The sequence below is a fragment of the Montipora foliosa genome, chromosome 11 (assembly GCF_036669935.1).
Source record: "Montipora foliosa isolate CH-2021 chromosome 11, ASM3666993v2, whole genome shotgun sequence".
Taxonomy (NCBI): domain Eukaryota; kingdom Metazoa; phylum Cnidaria; class Anthozoa; order Scleractinia; family Acroporidae; genus Montipora; species Montipora foliosa.
The window spans coordinates 21,197,221-21,217,220 of NC_090879.1; the positions used below are offsets into that span (position 1 = coordinate 21,197,221).

General features: G+C 40.7%; 3 protein-coding genes and 1 pseudogene across 3 annotated transcripts in view; 2 read left to right on the plus strand and 2 right to left on the minus strand.

The window, feature by feature from the left end:
- LOC137974652 (vascular endothelial growth factor D-like) overlaps positions 1–7,263 on the minus strand; it is a 9,034-nt pseudogene extending 1,771 nt beyond the window's left edge.
- A 3,519-nt stretch (positions 7,264–10,782) lies between these two features.
- On the plus strand, positions 10,783–12,798 carry LOC137974866 (XK-related protein 8-like). The gene has a single exon (XM_068821859.1). The coding sequence runs from the start codon at positions 10,878–10,880 to the stop codon at positions 12,048–12,050; it is 1,173 nt and encodes a 390-aa protein (XP_068677960.1). The 5' UTR covers positions 10,783–10,877; the 3' UTR covers positions 12,051–12,798.
- A 3,355-nt stretch (positions 12,799–16,153) lies between these two features.
- Positions 16,154–17,194, minus strand: LOC137976788 (polycystin-2-like). Its single transcript, XM_068824130.1, has one exon. The coding sequence runs from the start codon at positions 17,192–17,194 to the stop codon at positions 16,154–16,156; it is 1,041 nt and encodes a 346-aa protein (XP_068680231.1).
- A 2,263-nt stretch (positions 17,195–19,457) lies between these two features.
- Positions 19,458–20,000, plus strand: part of LOC137975038 (XK-related protein 8-like) — a 2,037-nt gene continuing 1,494 nt past the window's right edge. The window contains exon 1 of the mRNA XM_068822071.1: positions 19,458–20,000. This exon is cut by the window's right edge and continues 1,494 nt beyond it. Within this exon, the coding sequence (XP_068678172.1) occupies positions 19,605–20,000 (396 nt within the window). The 5' untranslated portion in view covers positions 19,458–19,604.

Here is a 20,000-nt window from a genome sequence, read left to right on the forward strand (position 1 = left end):
AATACCCGTTCCCGTGAAAATTAGTCATGTTCCTGAAAAAAACATGGCAGAAGCAGTCGCACGTAACATGGCTTCTCCTATTTGGTTAAAGTGGTAGCCCTTTGTTTGTTTTCGGGCGTAAAGTATATCTAAAAAATAAGTCCATTTGTGACTGTGCTGGAGTAAGACCGCAAATTGACAGAGAAACACTCTTAATATTTCACTCTTGCAAGCACTTTAGGAAATACATACACTACCCTTGGACGAGCAACCGCACTTAGCGAAAATCCAGTGCACGCATCCTTCCTCGTATGTCCGGAAAAGGTACAATTCAAACAGGAAAATAAGGAAAATCAGTCCCACCAGCACAATTATTAATATTAGCTTCCAGTCAATCCCTTCGGCTGCGGGAGAAAGACAAAAGAGCAAAAGCACTTTTTACCATCAGCAATTTTGCCTCGCAATCTTGTTGGGAAAGTGAAACGTATAAAAAAATGACACAACAAAAGAACAACTTTAAGAATCCCAACTGGCCGGAGAGTAATCGTATACTTAGCTTACTTATGGCTTATATTTGAATTTCAAAATATTGTAAAGGCAAATCATCATTTTTTACTCCCTGAAGAAATCGACGTGCCTGACGAAATATCGATAAAAATCCTCACAGCCGTACAACCAGCTTTACATTATTATTTTGTTTTTAGTTGACAAATTATTTGATAGTTAAATCTCCCAAACTCCGACAATTCTATGTTGTTCAGTTGGCCCTTGCATGGAAAATTATTTACATGAGTAGCCGAAATGTTGAAACAGTGACTACTAGGATCGAAGTCAAGGAGTGGTCAGAACAGGTCTTGAACATCTCAAGGCAAAAGCTCTAAACACTGGACCTCACTGCCTCATCCTCAAAGATCAAAAGAAAATTCTTAAAAAAAAGTCAATAGACCTTTTTGCAGATACGGCGGCCATTTTGATCTCTATTGTTTCGAAAGACATTATGGGATGCTCAGGGGGCAGATTAATATGTATTTGCCCCCTGGGCATCCCATAATAGCTATTCGAAACAATAGAAATCAAAATGGCCGCCGTATCGGTAAAAAGGTCTATTTCGGGACAACTTACGTAAGCAATACTTACGGGAGCTTCTCCGGCCGGTTACTCCTGGACCCGAGTCGTTCTCTGCTTGTTCTTCGCACTCACAAGTTGAAGCATTGAGATACTTGTTCGCATATTTACACCTTTCCACAGTAGATAGAGTACATATGCAACCACAAGCAGAGTGACTCCATTCCTAAAATAAGTAGGTGAATAGTTTTTTCAGTCTGTTTTTTCAGGTGTACGAGGTCTCAGAACACAAAGGCCAGACCACGAGGATTGGGCCCTAGTTTTTTTTTTTTTGCTAGTTCGTCTCACACTCACAGAAAATTATGAAAACGTTTTGTGAGAAAGGGTCTCCCGGTTTGTTATCCCAGCACAAGAAGACATAAAATGAAAGTCAACATTTACGAATGTGATTTCATTGGAAGCACTTTCTACAAACTTGTTTCAGTTCAGGCCTTAAATGTTGCTCCGCCTCGAAGCAAATAACTTATCAAGATAACCGATTGCCGCCCGATGGAAAAGATGGCAAGGACTGTTACACGTGCACTCATCATTTCTTATTTACTGGTGTAAAAAAGAAAATAAATATTCAATAAAGACGAGCGAGGATGAACTGATGTATGAAAGAAATGTGATGCGCTTGGTCTCTCTCTCCCCTCCCCAGGCAACAAAACAATTCTTGTGGGAATTCAAGACCATTTTTAGTCCTTTCAACCTCGTTTTGACTTCCAAGTCCTCTAGTAAATCAATATATGTTTTTCTTAGCTTTCTCACTTGGGTTTCTCAGAGGGCCGATTTCCTCGGCATCCTGGACAGACGATTACATGAACAAAGCCTTAGCAAGAACCCCATAACCCGAAACTCTCGATCTGCGACGGAATGAGGCAAATCAGTTTTCGGTATTAGTTATTTCTAGTACAGTCTCGTCCCCAGAGTCCGCTTTTCTTTTGGTCAGCACCAATAACACAGACCCTGGCCACTTCCAATTAATGCGCAGTCGTAGGGAAGGTCCGTTTTTGTAACCTTTGACAACCACTGTTGTTTCAAATTTCTGAACGCGCGTAGACGAGCCGTGACGAGCCGTGATTTGCGGACTTCCTGCCTTGGAAGTTGCCAGAGTCCGTGTGCTTGGTGCTGACCAAAAGAAAAGCGGGCTCTGGGGACGAGATTAGGGACCTTTAGATCGTAGGACGAGGACAACTACGAGTACAAGCTTTCCGTTCTGAGCATTCGCACTTCGGATAATGTCGGCCGTTTCATGTCGGCCTACAAAACTTGTGAGCATGCTCAGTATGGAAAACTCGTAATAGTAGTCGTCCTCATTCTCCAATCTAAAGGTCGCTATTGTTTCTACTACGGTCCCTGTTGAATTTTTGTGGGAAAAAACCGTGGAGTTATTATGTTCCTTGCACGATCCATGATTTTGCATTAAGCACCAGCAATCCTTCGCGCGTCCTCTTGGTTGCAGACCAATCCGAAGCGTTGTAGTCATCAGGCCCAATCTGATTGGCCGAGGCCAAGTGAGAGAGATCGACCCTTACCGGTTATGGGCTTGTGCCTCAGCCTAACCCAAACCCTAATATTCCAGCTACATTTGATCTATCTTGTTCACCCCTAGATCAGACTAGCTCCTAACAATCAATAAGATTCGAGAAATGAGAATAACCTTTATTAGTATCACCCAACTAGTGGACTAAAGCAAATGCTGCATTTTGATTAGAACCTTCACCCTCAAGGGCCACGGGTCAATAGCCCATTCGGCTTCGCCTCATGAGCTATTGACCCGTGGCCCTTGCGGGCGAAGGGTCTAATTGTTAAACAGTACCCAGTACCTGTCCAGCAGGACAAAATAACAATGGCCCTCTGCAAATACACTTGCACTGAAAAGTACTCCACCTAAAACATGAGAGAAATAGCAAGCCCAGATTTAGTGAAAGTTTCCTTGTTGCGAATTCAGTTTTAGGATAGAACCTGTATATGAAAAGATACCTTAAGAGTAGGAAAAAAGGCTCAGGTCTTTGATTTAGTTCCTTCCAACGTAAAGCTTCCTTCAGTCGATAGCGTTATAACAGTAAACATTACAACAGCCAGAAATTGAAAATTTGGGAAAGTAACCATCAGTGGTAAAAAGAGTTAAAACACATAGTGAGAAGATCCCTCAAGACTTAAGACATGTTTTTTTCCTCGTAAATCTGGACTTTTAAATTATCACTCAGAAAAATTTATCGTTTAAGTCAATGGTTAATATCCCAGTGCCCATGTTTGCAAAGATGAGTGCTTGAATCGTGAATCAAGCCGCAAAGGTTTACTGTTGGAGCGAAAATTTCATTTCCATTCTTCAGGAATAGCTATTCCCAACTTTAAATGCGCCAGCAAAGATCCTTTAGAGTCCAAATTCACGAGAAAATTCAATCTTAGTAAAAAATGGTTGGGGTTGTGAACACGCAAGGAGGATGCCAATACGATCCTGGGACCCTGCGTTTCTCGAACTCGAGAACTTTTCAGGACCGAAAAGGCATTTGTGAAACTGCTATCCGATTGTTTTGAAAACTGGTGTTTTAACAGATATGTTTCCAAGGAAACAAAAAGCAAATGCTTGTGAAGTTTGACGACAAGTTTTGGGAATTTCGAGAAACTGGCTACTCGTCACAAACTCTGGCTTTTGACGGATGGCCTGATTTTAAATCAATAGCGGCATTTCTTGTTTACAAACATTGACGTCACATTTCTTTTGATATTCAAATGTGCCACCCACGGGACAAAAGAAGTCATTGTTTCAACAGCCAATTAGGTTCCGGTTAGCATATTAATAACAATGAGTGACGTCACGAGAAAAATCGCTGTTTAACGTTACATAAAAACCAAACAATTCCCACACATACATAAATCTTTCGGGGCACGGCGTGGGTGGCTCGTTTTCATACTTGCATCGGCAATTACAAAGGTCCGGACGAAACTCCTCATTTTCCGAGCAATCTTTAGCCCTCACTACGCATTCACACTGGCAACTTGTGTGATTCTCAAAAGCAGCAGCCTTAAAAGCGCTTGAGCTTAAATCATAATATCTCCACTTATGTTATTCCATGTGGCTGCAAGGCATTGTTGGAGATTAGGAGAGTGTGTTGAACAGGCGCCACCGCATCTGAAGACTTCAACGAAACGTGGATAGTATCGATAGAGAGGTGCGTCTATTGGAATTAACACTTTCCTCGGTTTGCAAATCACATCAACATCCTTGTTGAGGAACGCTGAAAATAAAAGGCATAGAAATTGTGTAATCAAAACCGAGTAAGAACTCCACATAGCTGGCATTTCTTACTTTTCCTGTCAAAGATAAAATTTTTGAGCGAGCAGCAACTCAGGCGTCCAAAATCTCGAATTTCTCAGGATGGAGGTATGAATGATTTCCTGAACATGAAATGCTTTTAGCCAGCGGAAAGATTTCTTAAAGTGTGCCTGCTTCAGGCATGTGCATGGTAAACACAGATCAAAGTTGATTTATTTGCAGAATTCTTCGTAAGTGTTGCTTTGTAATGTAAATTGGCAATTTTCTTGTTGTTAGACTGCTCGCAATCCCTTCTGAGTCAGTCGAACGACTGCTTTGGTCACGCAATCCCTTCTGAGTCAGTCGAACGACTGCTTTGGTCACGCAAGCGAACCGAGGGGAGAATGGTGATTGAGCAAAGATACATGTATCTTTGTTCAATCTTGTTCAATCACCATTCTCCCCTCGGCTTGCTTGCGTGACCAAAGCAGTCGTTCGACTGACTCAGAAGGGACTGCGAGCAGTTTATCTTGTTGTTGCAAGTATTCATCAAGGTGCAGGTCGCTTTCGCGACCTTTCGAGGGGAAAACAATGTGCTTTTATGAGTCTTTCATCTTTGCTGTGCGAAAGGTTGTTTTACCCCATGTCACGGTGATTAACAAGTACAGTCGGTGAGATACTGACAGTAGGAGACGCCATGTATTTGAGAGCTTTTGAACAACATTACATTACATTACTTTACAAACTATACTAGATTCTAAGACACCGCGATTAACTTATCCACCTGATCAAGCTTGTTGGCCAGCTAATGAACCATCAATCGCCCACTGACGCAAACGTCAAATCATAGTTAATAGAGGGGAATGGCTAAGAAACCCGACAGATTTCTTTGCTGTAGGTATTTGTTCTCTTTTTTGGCCTTGACCGTGCACAAAACACAACAGTTGTTTACTCCGTACTGAGGAACTAACCCATAGAAACGTGTTGGTTACGTCATTCATGCATCGTGTATGAGCGCAAACAAAAGATTGTGCACGGTCGTGGACTTTCCAACCTAAATCTTGGCATCTTTGTTTGCTCCTTTGATGCTTGCCGAGCTTCAAAACCAGTCCCCTCTATTAAGTATGGTCAAATCAAACGAAATGCTTATTGAAGCACATACAAATTATCAATTTCCATGATCTCATGCTCTATTCTTTATTGATTTACACTGAAAAAGAATGCGCCTCATATCCTGTGGTTAATACTGACCCAAAACTACAATTGTAGACGTTGCTAATAGCAAGTCAAGAGCTGCAAGGGCACGCGTGAAAAGAAAGGAATGAAAGTAATTCTGAACTTGTGACTATGAATGAATGAAGAAAATCAAGGACCTGTTTACAAGAAGGGAGGGTAACCCTAGTGCTAGCGTTACCCCAGCAAGAGGGTTACCCTAGCACTCACACATTTCTTCTTTTTCATCGACGTATTTACAAGGCAGCTGGGGTTACCCTGGCGCTAGGGTAACCTTAAAAGAGTTACCCTGGCGCTAGGGTAACCCTATCTTTGACCCTCGTGCTAGGATAACTCTAGCAGTAGGGTAACCCTACTTGCTTGTAAACAGGGCCTTAGGGAAGTGTAAAAACTATTGTACTTGGTAAACAGTCTCAATCTGTAATTTCCTTTGACAGTCTTACGAAACAGAACATTCACATTCTTCTTTTGTCGATGGTTTATGATGTTATTCCTTGTTACATTTCAATCAAGATTATTTAGAAGTTCAAGTTTTATCTATAAAATATCACGTTTTTAAGCGTGGCGAATTGCATTCCGGTAATTTTTAGTAGCGATACGAGTATACGAGATGCGACAGGTAGGGAAGTTTGACGGTTGACACCATTATAGGTGATTAATCGGACAAAATGTATCTCCCCCCACCCCCCCCCCCCCCAACTCACACACAACAGTTGTATGGTGTGCTTTGAAAGAGCTTGAAAGAACCCGCAACTATCAGTCGTGTCAGAAAGCCATATGAAAAAGTGAATAGAATCCGGGAAATGGGTCCTCACTAAAACAATTAAAACCCATTTATGTAGCTTTTAGCCAGGGCCAGGTATTCTGCCTGTCGTGTGTCTTCTAAAAATGCAACAACGAAGCAACATCAGCTTTAGTCTGTTCAGCCATTATTCCGGATGTCCAGTTAACGAAAATATAGTTTGCTTATCTGATTACTCTTCTCGATCTCCTGCTTTCAGAGCGAACTAATTTATGCCTAATTGTCGGAAAGACCGTGAGACGACTTATGCTGTATCGATAGATACACATTACTTCATAAAATCTACTCACACAGTGGTAATTCAAAAGCGAGTTTTGTGAGTTATGTAATTGAAGAAACTGTTTTGGACTACAGGGGCCGATTCCTCGAAGCCTGGTTAGCGCTAAACCGTTGTTATTTAACGCTTGGTTAGCCGGTGCTTACCATGCTTCGAGTAACCTGGGCCTCTAGATGTTCTAAACTGAAGACGCGACGTTCAGATCGACACTTACCTTCAACTAAACCAATATTTGACGAGATTATCTGTAATGCCACAACCAAATACAGCGTAGCAGCCAGCATTTACGGAATAATGCGTCTTACGCAAACTTCCAAGAAATCAAATCTCCAGCGAGGCAATAGATTGTGCTGCTTACAGCAACAGACCTTGAAGCCCAAAGCAATCCTGAAATTTCAGATGATATGTTTAGCTCCAACATTCTTGACACTGTGACGTTCAAAATGTAAATCGAGCCTTAGTTGGATCGATAATTACGCTTGAACTGAATTCTGAGCTTGAAGTTCCCTCTACAACCACACTCTTTTGGTCCTGCTCCAAGATTTAATTTTGTAATGGCGCTTCAAAATTATATGGGTCTTATTCGACGCTTCAGTTGATTAATTATTTATGACCCCGCAATCAATTAAAATATTAAATTAAGCAGAGGACGTGAGTTAAGTGAGAGGAACTAATTGCGGTGGTGCGAATAAACATAAGCTTAATTCGCAACCGAAAACTTAAAATGATATTTTTAATTTAGTTTTCGGGTTTTATACCAAACAATAAAATAATGGTAAGTGACTCGACAGGTGAGCATAGAAATGCCAAAAGAATAATCGAACTTTACCTTTTTTGGAACTCTTCAATCTTAAGTCAAGCTCATTTTGTTTGTTAGGTAGCTGCTCAAATAAAGTCCATTGTCTAAAGGCCTGGCCAAACGCTCGCAACATTTCAACGCAACATCTTGCAACATTGTTGCATGTGTTGAACGGGGTGGCCAATATGGGGCGCCAAATTATTTAAGTACTAATTTCCCCTATATTTTGTGTTATTTATAACAACACATTGAAGTACCTTTGCGATTTATAACTCGCAAGGTTACGAACTTTACGATTTATAAATCGCACAGTTGGTAAACTTGCGATTTTATAAATCGCAATATTCGTAATGTTGCGATTTATAAATCGCGCGTGCGATTTACAAATCGCAATGTTTTGATTTGACCGCTCTCTCCAGCCGTCTCAGGAACAATTTCTGATGCATCAAGTGCTCAGGAATCATCACAGAAAAGTGAGGTAAGGATAGGTTTTATTTTCTTCATCAATTTTACTTCGATTTATGGCGAATCGGTCTGAATTGTAAGCTTCGTTTTTTTAATTTACAGAGCTGGAGATCACAGAACCTTTATCGTACTGATCTATCCCACCAACCGCTCCTTCTCAAGTTTGCACGATTTTAGGTGCGGTTACACGGGGCACTTTTACCGTGGTAAATTGCCTTTTTACCACGGGAAACTGTATTTAGTAGTGTGACCGACGCTTCCCGAGGTACATTTCCCGTGTTAAATATCCATGGATACGTCAAAAAGATCAGTGGAAGCGCCCATGACATTTAACGTGGGAAGTTGGAAGGGTGTTTTGATGCCCGAGGTACAAGAGCCAATCGCTATGCTGATGAAGTTGTGATTTAATTTCCCGCCAATGAATTGCGTGAGATTTCGTTTTACCTCGGTAATCTTCGTAACGTGTGACCCTTAGTTAACACGGTATACTAAAACCCAAGTGTGAGGCACCGTGGGATAATTTACCATGGGAAATGGCATTTACCATGGTGAGTGTAACCGCACCTTTTATCTAGCTTCATCTATACCTGTGTCGTTACAAGTTATCATTAACGAATGAGAGAAGTGATCCTCGGACTTAGGTCGACAATCTAAGCAATTGTCTCTTTTTGACACCTGAAAAATTCAGGTGGCTCCAACGGCATCCGAACCCATGATCTCTGCGATGGATGCCGGTGCAAAGCTCTCTGAAGGAGTGTCTTGTTTCTGTGAAGGACTCGATGAATGAAATGAATCTGAACATTAGCAAAATTTCCATTAGTGCCAAGGTGCAAACAAGTGCATATTACATAGACCGAAAGGAAATTGAGAGTAAAAAGTTGGATGAAAATCATTTTGTCCTGAATTGACATAAGACACTTTTGCGAGCGAAATGATGTAATATAATATGCACTTGTCAGCATGTTTTGCATCTTGGCACTGATGGAATTTCTGCTAATGTTAATAGAGATTCATTTCATTGATTGACTCCTTCACGGAAAGAAATGAGCCCAATAAATTGACCTGCTCTGAAGTGTTCTGCTTCAAAGATTCATAGCTGAGTTGGTAGAGCATTGCATCGGTATCGCCGAGGTCATGGGTTCGACTTCCGTTAGAGTCTTAGAGCGACCTGAATTTTTCTGGTGTCTAGCAGAAATGGTTGCTTAAATTGTCGATCTAAGTTCGAGGATCACTTCTCTCATTCGTTAATGATAACTCGTAACGACACAGGTAAAGACGAAGGTAGATGATATCGTTCAAACCTGAGAGGAGCGGTTGGTGGGGTGGATGCGGTACGATAAAGATTATTCTGTAATCTCGAGCTCTGCAAATTGAAAACATGGCAATAAAACGAAGCTTACAATTCAGACCGATTCGCCATAAATCGAAATAAAAGTATGAAAAAGATAAAACCTATCATTACTTCTCTTTTCTGTGATGATTTCCCTGAGCACTTAATGCATCAGACATTGTTCTTGAGACGGCTGAGGAGAGCATCTTGTAAAGTTCTGTCTGTGCACCAAAAAATCAAAACATTGGACCACGAGCCCGCAGGCATGAATCTCACATGAGTTTGCGGTTATATTATTAAATCGCAAAATCGCACTTTGTGATTTATAAATCGCAAAGTTCGTAACCTTGCGATTTATAAATCGCAAAGGTACTTTAATGTGTTATTTAAATAAATAACACAAAATATAGGGGAAAACTACTTAAATAACATTTTACATTTGGCGCCCCATAGCCAAACGCACTTGGAGGATAACAGAGGCTTTCAAGAGAACTGGCCTGGGAAATGTAAAGAGAAAAAAATCGATCGATCAAGTGAACAATTTCACAATGACTGTGACTTTTAATAGTCTGAGTATCAGGCCTTCCAGTGAACTTAAGGGGAAATTGAGCTACTTGGAAAACCTGATACTCAGGTTAATGTGACAAAAAACATACCAATGGGAGACTGAATATTTGATATTTCGAAAATGGCCTATTACGAGATACACTCAAAGGTGCTATTGGATGAGCTTGGTTGGGAAAGACTTGAAATTTCTAGGTCAAAACAACTTGCTCTGTGCATGTACAAGGGGCATAATAATCTTTCCCCATCACACCTGAGGCGAATCCTTACCAACACAGCAAATGCTCATGCCTATAACCTTAGAAACTCAGAAAGTTACTTTCACATCCCTAGACCTAGAACAGAGATTGGAAAAGGGAGCTTACAGTATCGAGGATCTGATCTGTGGAATAGAATTTCCCCAGTTTTAAGAACTTAACACCTAAGAGACTTCAAGACCTCACTCAGAGGGAAAGATTGTTATTTTTAAACCTTTTAACAGTTAAAATCCGAAGTTATGTTTATGTAAGAAACAAATTAATGTGATTAAGTCTGTATTTTATATTATTATGTATATTTTTCCTATTTACTAAGTGCATGAAACTAGGTTTGTAAGGGAAAATAACACAGATGCATGACTTTTATTGTAGAATATTAATTCAATGTCGTAGATTGTAGTTAGTTAAACACGATTCCGTGTAAGGAAAAATAACATAGATATCTTTTATAGCTTTATTGTAGAATATTAATTAAATGTCGTAGATTGTACTTAGTTAGACACGATTCCTAGGAAGACCACTTTTATTGTGATAAGATATGTACAAATAAAGTTGATGATGATGAATATCAGTGAGGGAATCGTACGCAGATGTTCTCCCTGGAGGGTAGATGACGGAAGAGTGGGGCAATATTAAATCATGCCCTTATGTATACTTGCGTGATCTTTAGATTACACCAGAGGACCACGTGCTTCTGATGTCATGTGATGTATTTTGGTAAGATATATTCAAAGGTAAACATTGTAATCCTAAGTGATCACAGTCATTGCCAGACAGGCAAGAGTCCCATTCCCAAAATTGTGACATGGAAGAAGCTGAGATTTATTTGAAGTGGTATCATACATTTCTGTTTTTCTTTCAAACTTTCCTGGCCGTTGCGGACACTGCAACTGACTTCCTCACTTCACTAGCATACAGAAATCAAGATCACCCGGATCACGAGAAATGGTTTGCCGTAAGCCTTAGTGTAACCTTAGTTACCGTAACAGTGCTTTGCGTTTGGTCTGCGATCGCGAGCACTCTTCGCATGCTTACAAAACAAGATGATGCCGAAGCAGAAGCCGAGAATCCAGATGTCATATTCCGCAATCCTGTCGTCAACATCCTCTTCAGCTGTTTTTGGCTCGGACCACCACTTCACAGCTTTCAGATGTTTCTTGTCTGCGCGGCTCGCTTCACGGAATTATGGAAGTCTGACCGCGGCGTTCCAATCGAAAAGGGACGTCTCTATTACCTGTACATTCACACGCTTAGTTTAAAAATGGTGGAGGGACTGCTAGAATCTGCCCCGCAGCTTATTTTTCAGTTGTATGTTATGCTGATGATGGAGAGTACAAAAATTGAGATCACACAATACGTATCTGCTCCCATTTCTTTTATCACGCTTACTTGGATGATCACGAGCATGGAGGTATTCCGTGAGTTCGCAAACAGTAACCTAAGGCTTCATCACAATCTGATCATCTTCATCAGCAACGCTGGAATAATTGCAGCTCGTACTGTTGCAGTTGTTGCCTTCACACTCGTCTTCCCATGGTGGCTTGCTCTGGTGTTTGGGCTACATTGTTTCCTTATAAACGCTTGTGGTTACATGTTGTGGCGCTCCGAGAGAAAACAAGACATGCTTATATTTATTTTCGCCTATTCGCCGCTCTATCTTTTCATATACAGTTCGCATTATTTAAGTAAGCTTCGAGGTAACGCTCGGTTTGGTTTTCAGCTTCAAGCAGGGGTATCAATTGCTTGGCATTTGCTTTTCACAGCCGAAAACATGTTGATGATTTTCTTATATTACAAAACAGATCAGGTTGGAAAGTTGGACAATACTGTTGCTCTCATTACAGTTCTGGTCGGCAATATCGGAGGGATGCTTTTAAAGTCAATAATGTGGCATTGTTGTCTTGAGAAAGAACCAATGGACACGGACAGACAGAGGGCCATCACCATACGGGTACTCAACCGCAAGAACCGCGCTTAATTAATAAACTCCTCGCACATGTTAACGAAGCCACCCATTGGTTATTGGCTGAGTTTGCCCTAGCACAAGCCATTAAAGAAGGCTTGATAACACTCAAGGAAAACAATATGTTTGGTTTTAAAAAATATGCTTCAATTTGCGAAGCGATGTAAAATGCACTTATAAGTCTTTTGGTTGCTAGACACTCTGACGTTTTGCCCTGTCAATAATGACGGTTGTATTGAATGGCCTCAAATATTTTAAGTATCCCCTGGCATATCATATTCTAATCCGAGTGGAGCCGTGGTACATCTGTGTGTACTGTCACGAACACAGACTGGTATAAGCTTGTGACGTCATGTTATTTTAAGATTTCAAAAAGGATACCTTGTGACATGAAATTTTCGCGACACGTTAATTTCGCGATTTACGATGCGCGTGATAATGGTAATAAACTCGTCCTTTCTTCATTATTAGCTATTACTGATGTATTGTTATTCACTTAATTTTTGCGTCATGTTATGTGCGCGACACTTATTGTTCGCGTCACGAAATGAAAGTGTCGCGAAAATTTCATGTATATAATAAGGTAGTTTTTCATTATAGTTTTGTCATTTGAGCTAGTTGCGCAATGCTGTGAGGTTATAGAGATTTAAACGAGAAAACGATTGTGTACATCGCTTCGAATATTATCACCAACAATTAGAGATTCATTGGGTTCTGTATTTCGCTTCATCGAGTTATTAAAGGATCGTTTCTTCGGGTTAAATATTGGTCCGATTATCTTAGTGCAACGTGCACGACACGTACTTTAGAGTTGCTATAATATTCTGTGAGCGAAAATGCTCTCACATCAGCCGAGTAGGAAACGTAGTCGAGAACACGAAAAGCAATTAGAAAACATTTTTTGAAGTTTTCTTTATTTCGGCAATTTAGTCAGCTTTCTTTAAAGGGTTTAAATGTGCTTTTTCTTCTGAAGCACATTCGACCGTCGTTTCAAGTAGAGCTATTTAACATCTTGTATTTGTTACATGATCTCTTTAGCCTTTTTGGGTAGTTTTCATTTATTGACTTTTCAATGGAATCCTCTCTTTCCCCCGTGCGATAACTTCTGTTCTGTCGTGCGTGGGGTGCATGCCGACATTTTTTACATGGTTCGCGAGAATCTGGAATCCAGTATCAATGGAAAACACCCAAAGTGAAGTGCAGCTAGCTGGTGCGCATGTGCTTTTGTTCAAATGTGATAGTGCACACAATCTCGACCCCAGGGCTCTTCTCTTGACTGAGGGAGAGAAGATCTCTCGAGAACCCTGTAGCAAAGTGTCTTCTCATTGGTTTTCGTGAAGAACAATAAAAAGCGTCTCTAATTGGTGCATTCATGTTAGCACGAGGAGTGAGCAGGCGCCGTAGAGTTCAAATAGCCAATTTTTGGCTATGAGAACCCTACTGCGCATGATCTCCTATATAGAGTTTCCCAGAGCCTTGGGTCGATCCGAGGCTCTGGTGACGAGAATGATAGCGTACAGTGGCAGGCAAGTATAGCTTCACTCCTACTTTTGTTGACTTAAAAATTATGCCATGAATGCGTCAGGCTTTAATATAAGTAATTTAACGTTACAGTTTAAAATGTAGTTATGGTGGAACGGAGAGAGACGAATTGATTTTTGTTAAATCTCTTAAAGTACTTCTATGATCAAGAAAGTTCTTTAGATTATAAACATGTTGTTGCCTAACACCCGACTGGAAAAAATTTGACCTTTGATTTTTATCCAAAGGCTGTTTACTTTGAGTTTAAGTTTTGTATTCCACGGTTCGCCATTACTTAAAAACTACTTAAAAAGTACGTTAAAAACTGACCTTTTGGACTTCAGAAGGTTGGATCTAGCCAAGTGTCGTCATTTACTCACTAGCTTAAAATTAGCCTGCGTAGCAAGCGTTCCTTTTCGACAAAAAGAGCTTCGAAACGATTTTCCGCAAACTGGCCGCGCGGAAGTTGGGGCAAGAGACTGAGTCTCTTGCCCCAACTTTCGAGCGGCCAGTTTGCAGAAAATCGGTTCGAAGCTCTTCTGTCGAACAGGAACGCTTGCTACGCAGGCTAGTTTAAAATCGCAGGGTGTACATGCAGCTTATTATACATGCGAAGCACGAGTTTAAAATTCGGAAGGTTGAAACTGCCGTGGTGCATATTAAGGACGGTGCCTACTAATTCAAAAGTATTTTTGCCCCGGTTTATCATTATGCGGGAAATGTAGATCTTAAAAAGTGCTATTGAAATCGAAAAAGAAAATTTGGGGTAACCCCGCATTTTTCGAAGACAATTCATGAACAATATTTGTAAAAAGCTTTAAAATACAAAGCTATGTAAAGCCTTCTTTCTCAAACTGAAGCTTAATTATCTCTGAAAAATGCAGGGTTACCCCCAATTTTCTTTTTGGATACCAAGAGTACTTACCAAGATATACTTTCTCTGCATAGTTTTAAACCGCTCAAAAATACCCCTGAATTAGTAAACATCACCGATAGGAAACCCGAGTATCTCGAGATGCCCAGAACGTATGCGCACTAACAATTGCAGGCATTGCATTCGTCTTTGACGTCATTTTCTCCTCGATCCAGCTCTTTCAAGAATTCAGTTAGTAATGGCGGACCTTTAAATAGGAAGATTCCAGTTAAAATAAACAGGTGTCTTTTTGAAATCAAGGCTTCAAACTTGGGTCACTTAGTTCTCAGTTCTCAGTTAACATAGGTTTGAAATCAAAAGAGAAAAAAAGAATTGATTTTTTGCGTTACATCATCAGATAATCGCAGAGGAACTGCTTCTTTTGTATCCTTTTCCTTCTTGTCAGCAAGAGAGAAAGAGAAAGAAACAGTTCCCCAGGGAACTATCACTGGGTCGGTAGTGAGAAATTATAGAATGAACTTTAAAAAGTTAGAGAGAAACCACGAGGCTTAATAAGAGATTTCGAAAGTGATGTATTTCACAGGACGAAAATAACGATGGAGGGAAACCGTCAAAATTTTCAAATTACAAGGTTTCTTTTGTGACAAAGAGTATTTTTGTACTATTAATTTAGACGTATAATGCTGTCGCGATCGTTCAAATACCAGAAAGAAGTAATTTTATACACCTTATTCCAAAATGGCCGCCATTTTAGTATTCTTTTGTTTCCATGCAAATTGGCCCTTATGGCCTCGCTTTCAAACGTAAAATTCAAAAGAATATTTAACCTTGAACGAGGCCAAAAGGGCCAATTTGCATGGAAACAAAAGAATACTAAAATGGCGGCCATATTGGAATAAGGTGTCTGTGCCAACTAATGTCCAAAAATGTACGGAATTGGATGCACGCACAATATTGATATCCAACACGAAGATTCCCTTAAAGTCTAAGCATTTCCTACCTATTTCTAACTGAAACAATAACGTTAGAGTAAATTCAGCAGTTAACGTTTATCCTTACTTGAGAGCAGCATCTCGTGGACACTTTGTGACGCTAATTCCGAGACACGACTCATATTGATGTTGCGGAAAAGAGCAAGGGGACACTTCGTGACGCTAATTCAAAAATCACTTGCATTTTCTGGACATATCTGCATGCGCCGGTAAAATGATCAGCGTCTAATTAGAATAGGCGCTTTGTCATAAAAGATATCAGATAAAGTTTAGATAAATTCACGTCATCACCTACGGACTTTGATGAGCCACATAACTCAATTTTCTCTGGACCCCCTCCAACGAGGCAAAACTTGCCACTCTGTGTTTATACCTTGAAGAAGACACCTTTATACCCTGATGATAATGAAACACCCCACAAGGAATTATTCTAAACATGCAACATGGGAACATTTATAGCGTTAATCTTGATGGCGGTCAGCAATTATGCCCCCATCCCCCCTCCCCTTTCTTAACTCAGTTGTGCATTGATAAATAACATTCAGTTAATCTTTACATCTGATATCAGACTGTTCGAAGCAATGTTCCACAAGTCAATACTTGATGAATCAAGCCTCAGTTGAATTCAAAGGAACATAAGAGCCGTTTCCAAACGAGTCTCCCTCAAAGCTGAGGTTGATTACCCCTTCTTGGTCATCAGGATCATACCGCTCAGCTGCAGCGTACATATCCTATCTCAGTTCCTCCATCTGCTGTTCTTCCTTCAGCTCTGCATCCGCCACTGCATAGGCTGCTTCCCGGTTGACACCCCACCGCCGCTCTACAATATGATCAAGAAGCCTTTCCTCAGCCCATTCCTCGCAATAAAAGCCGCTCAGAGATGATTCAAGCCTGGTGAAGCGCTGTGCTACCAAATCCATTGCTTTAAACTTCCTCCTCGCCTTCATCTTCTGCTTTTTTTTCATGGCCACCAGATCCTTCTGCACTTCCTCCTCGATATTTTTCTTCTCGGCCGATTCATCATTGACCGAGATCTTATTCGGCTGCATGCCTGTGAGCTTTCTGAAACGTCTGATCAGAAAATCTACGATTTCGTACTCGTTTTCCTGTTCATCTGTGGACTCTTTGACTTCCGAGAACACGTCTAGCACGATGGTGAGGAACATGTTCATTAAGATGAACGTTCCAAACACCATGAAGGAAAAGAAAAACAAGGGACCTAGTACTGGAGCAACTTCAGTGAGGGCAAGAAAATCAAACGACCCAAGAAGAACTCCCATCACAGTTTCACAGGTAGAGACAAAGTTATAGAAATTGGGTAAATCCTTGCCAAATACAGCAAAAGCAAACAGAGAATAAGCCAGAAAAAATACAATAAATACAACGGAAAATGCAGCCAATGGACCTGCATAGCCTCGCAGTGTTTGCGCAAGGATTGTGATACGACGATTAAAGCGAAGCAGCTTTATTCCTTTAATGGAAGAAGTGAAAACCACTAAGGCGACCATGTACATGAATACTTCGTTCCAAGATGCCACACGGCCAAAACTGACAAACTTTCCAGGGTTGTTCTCCAGGCTTGAGATGGCTTGGCTGACCAGCAGCGTACGCGTGAAAAACATCCCGATGCAGGTCAAAACCAGCACGATCATGAAGAACTCGACATAATTCCAGAACTCCTTGAAGTAACCCTTACGGAGCCTGTAAAGCTGTTTCAGTTCTTGATAAATAAAGACGCCGAAGAAGAGCACAATGAAAAACTCACATGCCATGAGAAACGACTCGAAACCGCCACCGAAGGTGAACAGGCGAGCTATTTTTAGATCGGTGAAAAGAAATACACCATTTGTCGGAAGGAATAAACATAAGCTTAATATTCGCAACCGAAAACTTAAAATGATATTTTTAGTTTTCGGGTTTTATACCAAACAATAAAATAATAGTAAGTGACTCGAAAAGTGAGCATAGAAATCGAACTTTATCTTTTTTAGAACTCTTCAATTTAGTCAAGCTCATTTTGTTTGTTCAAATAAAGTCCATAGTCTAAAGGCCTAGCCAAACGCTCGCAACATTTCAACGCCAACGTCTTGCAACATTAAGGAGTTTTAGCAAAGACGACGGCTACGGCTACGGCAACGCCACAAAGCAAGAATATTATTGGTTGAAAAAGGAAAAATGCTCGTGCTGCACGTGCAACACGAATTTCCGTGCATTTCTCTGTCGTACTCCACAAAACAACAACGTGAAATCACCAAATTTTAGGTTTTGATCACAACGTGAGCATATAACAATGAAACAGTCATTTTCTGTTTTGACTTTAAAACCGTTCGTACCCATCCAGTTCCAGGATAGTTCGCCTGTATTGTACAAGGTGAACAAGACGGATTAATCGCGAAATACTTGCGATAGCGCTCAGTTATATTTTGGACTAACGTTTTCGTTGCCGTAGCCGTCGTCTTTGCTAAAACTCCCTATTGTTGCATGTGTTGAACGGGGTGGTCAATGTACATGTGCCCCAGGCCCCTGACGCGCAAGAAGTGGACCTAACGCGCATGCCTTAGCTTAGCGCAACACTGTTGCGTGAATGTGGCCAAACATGTACAACATCATGCAACACCCGCACGAAAAATTTGACCGTTTTCAAATTTGATCCAACATCATCCAACATGTTGCAACATATCGCAACCTATCGCAACAGGGTGGCCAAACGTATGCAACATGTTGTGCTCAACAATGTTGCAAGATGTTGCGTTAAAATGTTGCAAACGTTTGGCCAGGCATTCATACGGTTTCGTGCGTCGTATGCGAACTCCCATGTGCGCACAGACAAAACTTGTTACGTATGACTGCACGGCAGGAAAGCAAAACGTCATTTGCATGATGGCGTCATTTTATTGCCAATTCCTTTCTCATAGAGATTTTTACTGGCCTGGGCACAAGGAGATCGTCCTTGGGGTGATTTTGAAGTAAATGGAAGCTACTGGAAATCAGTGAAAGCAGTTGTTTTAAAATCACTAGAAAACACAACAGCCATTCCCAGAGTGCAACAGAATGCCAGTGGCCAATAAGCCAAAGGAAGTATAAAAGTTTAATGGATACAGTCTACGGTAAAATTTTGAAGCCCAACCGGAAGATATGAGAGTCTGCTTGGAGGATAACAGAGGCTTTCAAGAGGACTGGCCTGGGAAATGTAAAGAGAAAAAAATCGATCGATCAAATGAACAATTTCACAATGACTGTGGCTTTTAATAGTCTGAGTATCAGGCCTTCCAGTGAACTTGAGGGGAAATTGAGCTACTTGGAAAAAATGATACTCAGGTTAATGGAGACTGAATATTTGATATTTCGAAAATGGCCTATTACGAGATACACTCAAAGGTGCTATTGGATGAGCTTGGCTGGGAAAGACTTGAAATTTCTAGGTCAAAACAACTTGCTGTGTGCATGTACAAGGTGCATAATAATCTTTCCCCATCATACCTGAGGCGAATCTTTACCAACACAGCAAATGTTCATGCCTATAACCTTAGAAACTCAGGAAGTTACTTTCACATCCCTAGACCAAGAGCTTACAGTATTGAGGATCTGATCTGTGGAATAGAATTTCCCCAGTTTTAAGAACTTAACACACCCTAAGAGACTTCAAGACCTCACTCAAAGGGAAAGATTGTTATTTTTAAACCTTTTAACAGTTAAAATCCGAAGTTATGTTTATGTTAGAAACAAATTAATATGATTAAGTCTGTATTTTATATTATTATGTATATTTTTCCTATTTACTAAGTGCATGAAACCAGGTTTGTAAGGGAAAATAACACAGATGCATGTCTTTTATTGTAGAATATTGATTCAATGTCGTAGATTGTACTTAGTTAAACACGATTCCTAGGAAGACCACTTTTATCGTGATAAGATGTGTACAAATAAAGTTGATGATGATGAATATCAGTGAGGGAATCGTACGCAGATGTTCTCCCTGGAGGGTAGATGACGGAAGAGTGGGGCAATATTAAATCATGCCCTTATGTATACTTGCGTGATCTTTAGATTACACCAGAGGACCACGTGCTTCTGATGTCATGTGATGTATTTTGGTAAGATATATTCAAAGGTAAACATTGTAATCCCAAGTGATCAGAGTCATTGCCAGACAGGCAAGAGTCCCATTCCCAAAATTGTGACATGGAAGAAGCTGAGATTTATTTAAAGTGGTATCATACATTTCTGTTTTTCTTTCAAACTTTCCTGGCCGTTGCGGACACTATAACTGACATACTCACTTCACTAGAATACAGAAATCAAGGTCACGAGAAATGGTTTGCTGTAAGCCTTGGTGTAACCTTAGTTACCATAACAGTGCTTTGCGTTTGGTCTGCGATCGCGAGCACTCTTCGCACGCTTACAAAACAAGATGATGCCGAAGCAGAAGCCGAGAATCCAGATGCCATATTCCGCAATCCTGTCGTCAACGTCCTCTTCAGCTGTTTTTGCCTCGGACCACCACTTCACAGCTTTCAGATGTTTCTTGTCTGCGCGGCTCGCTTCACGGAATCATGGAAGTCTGACCGCGGCGTTCCA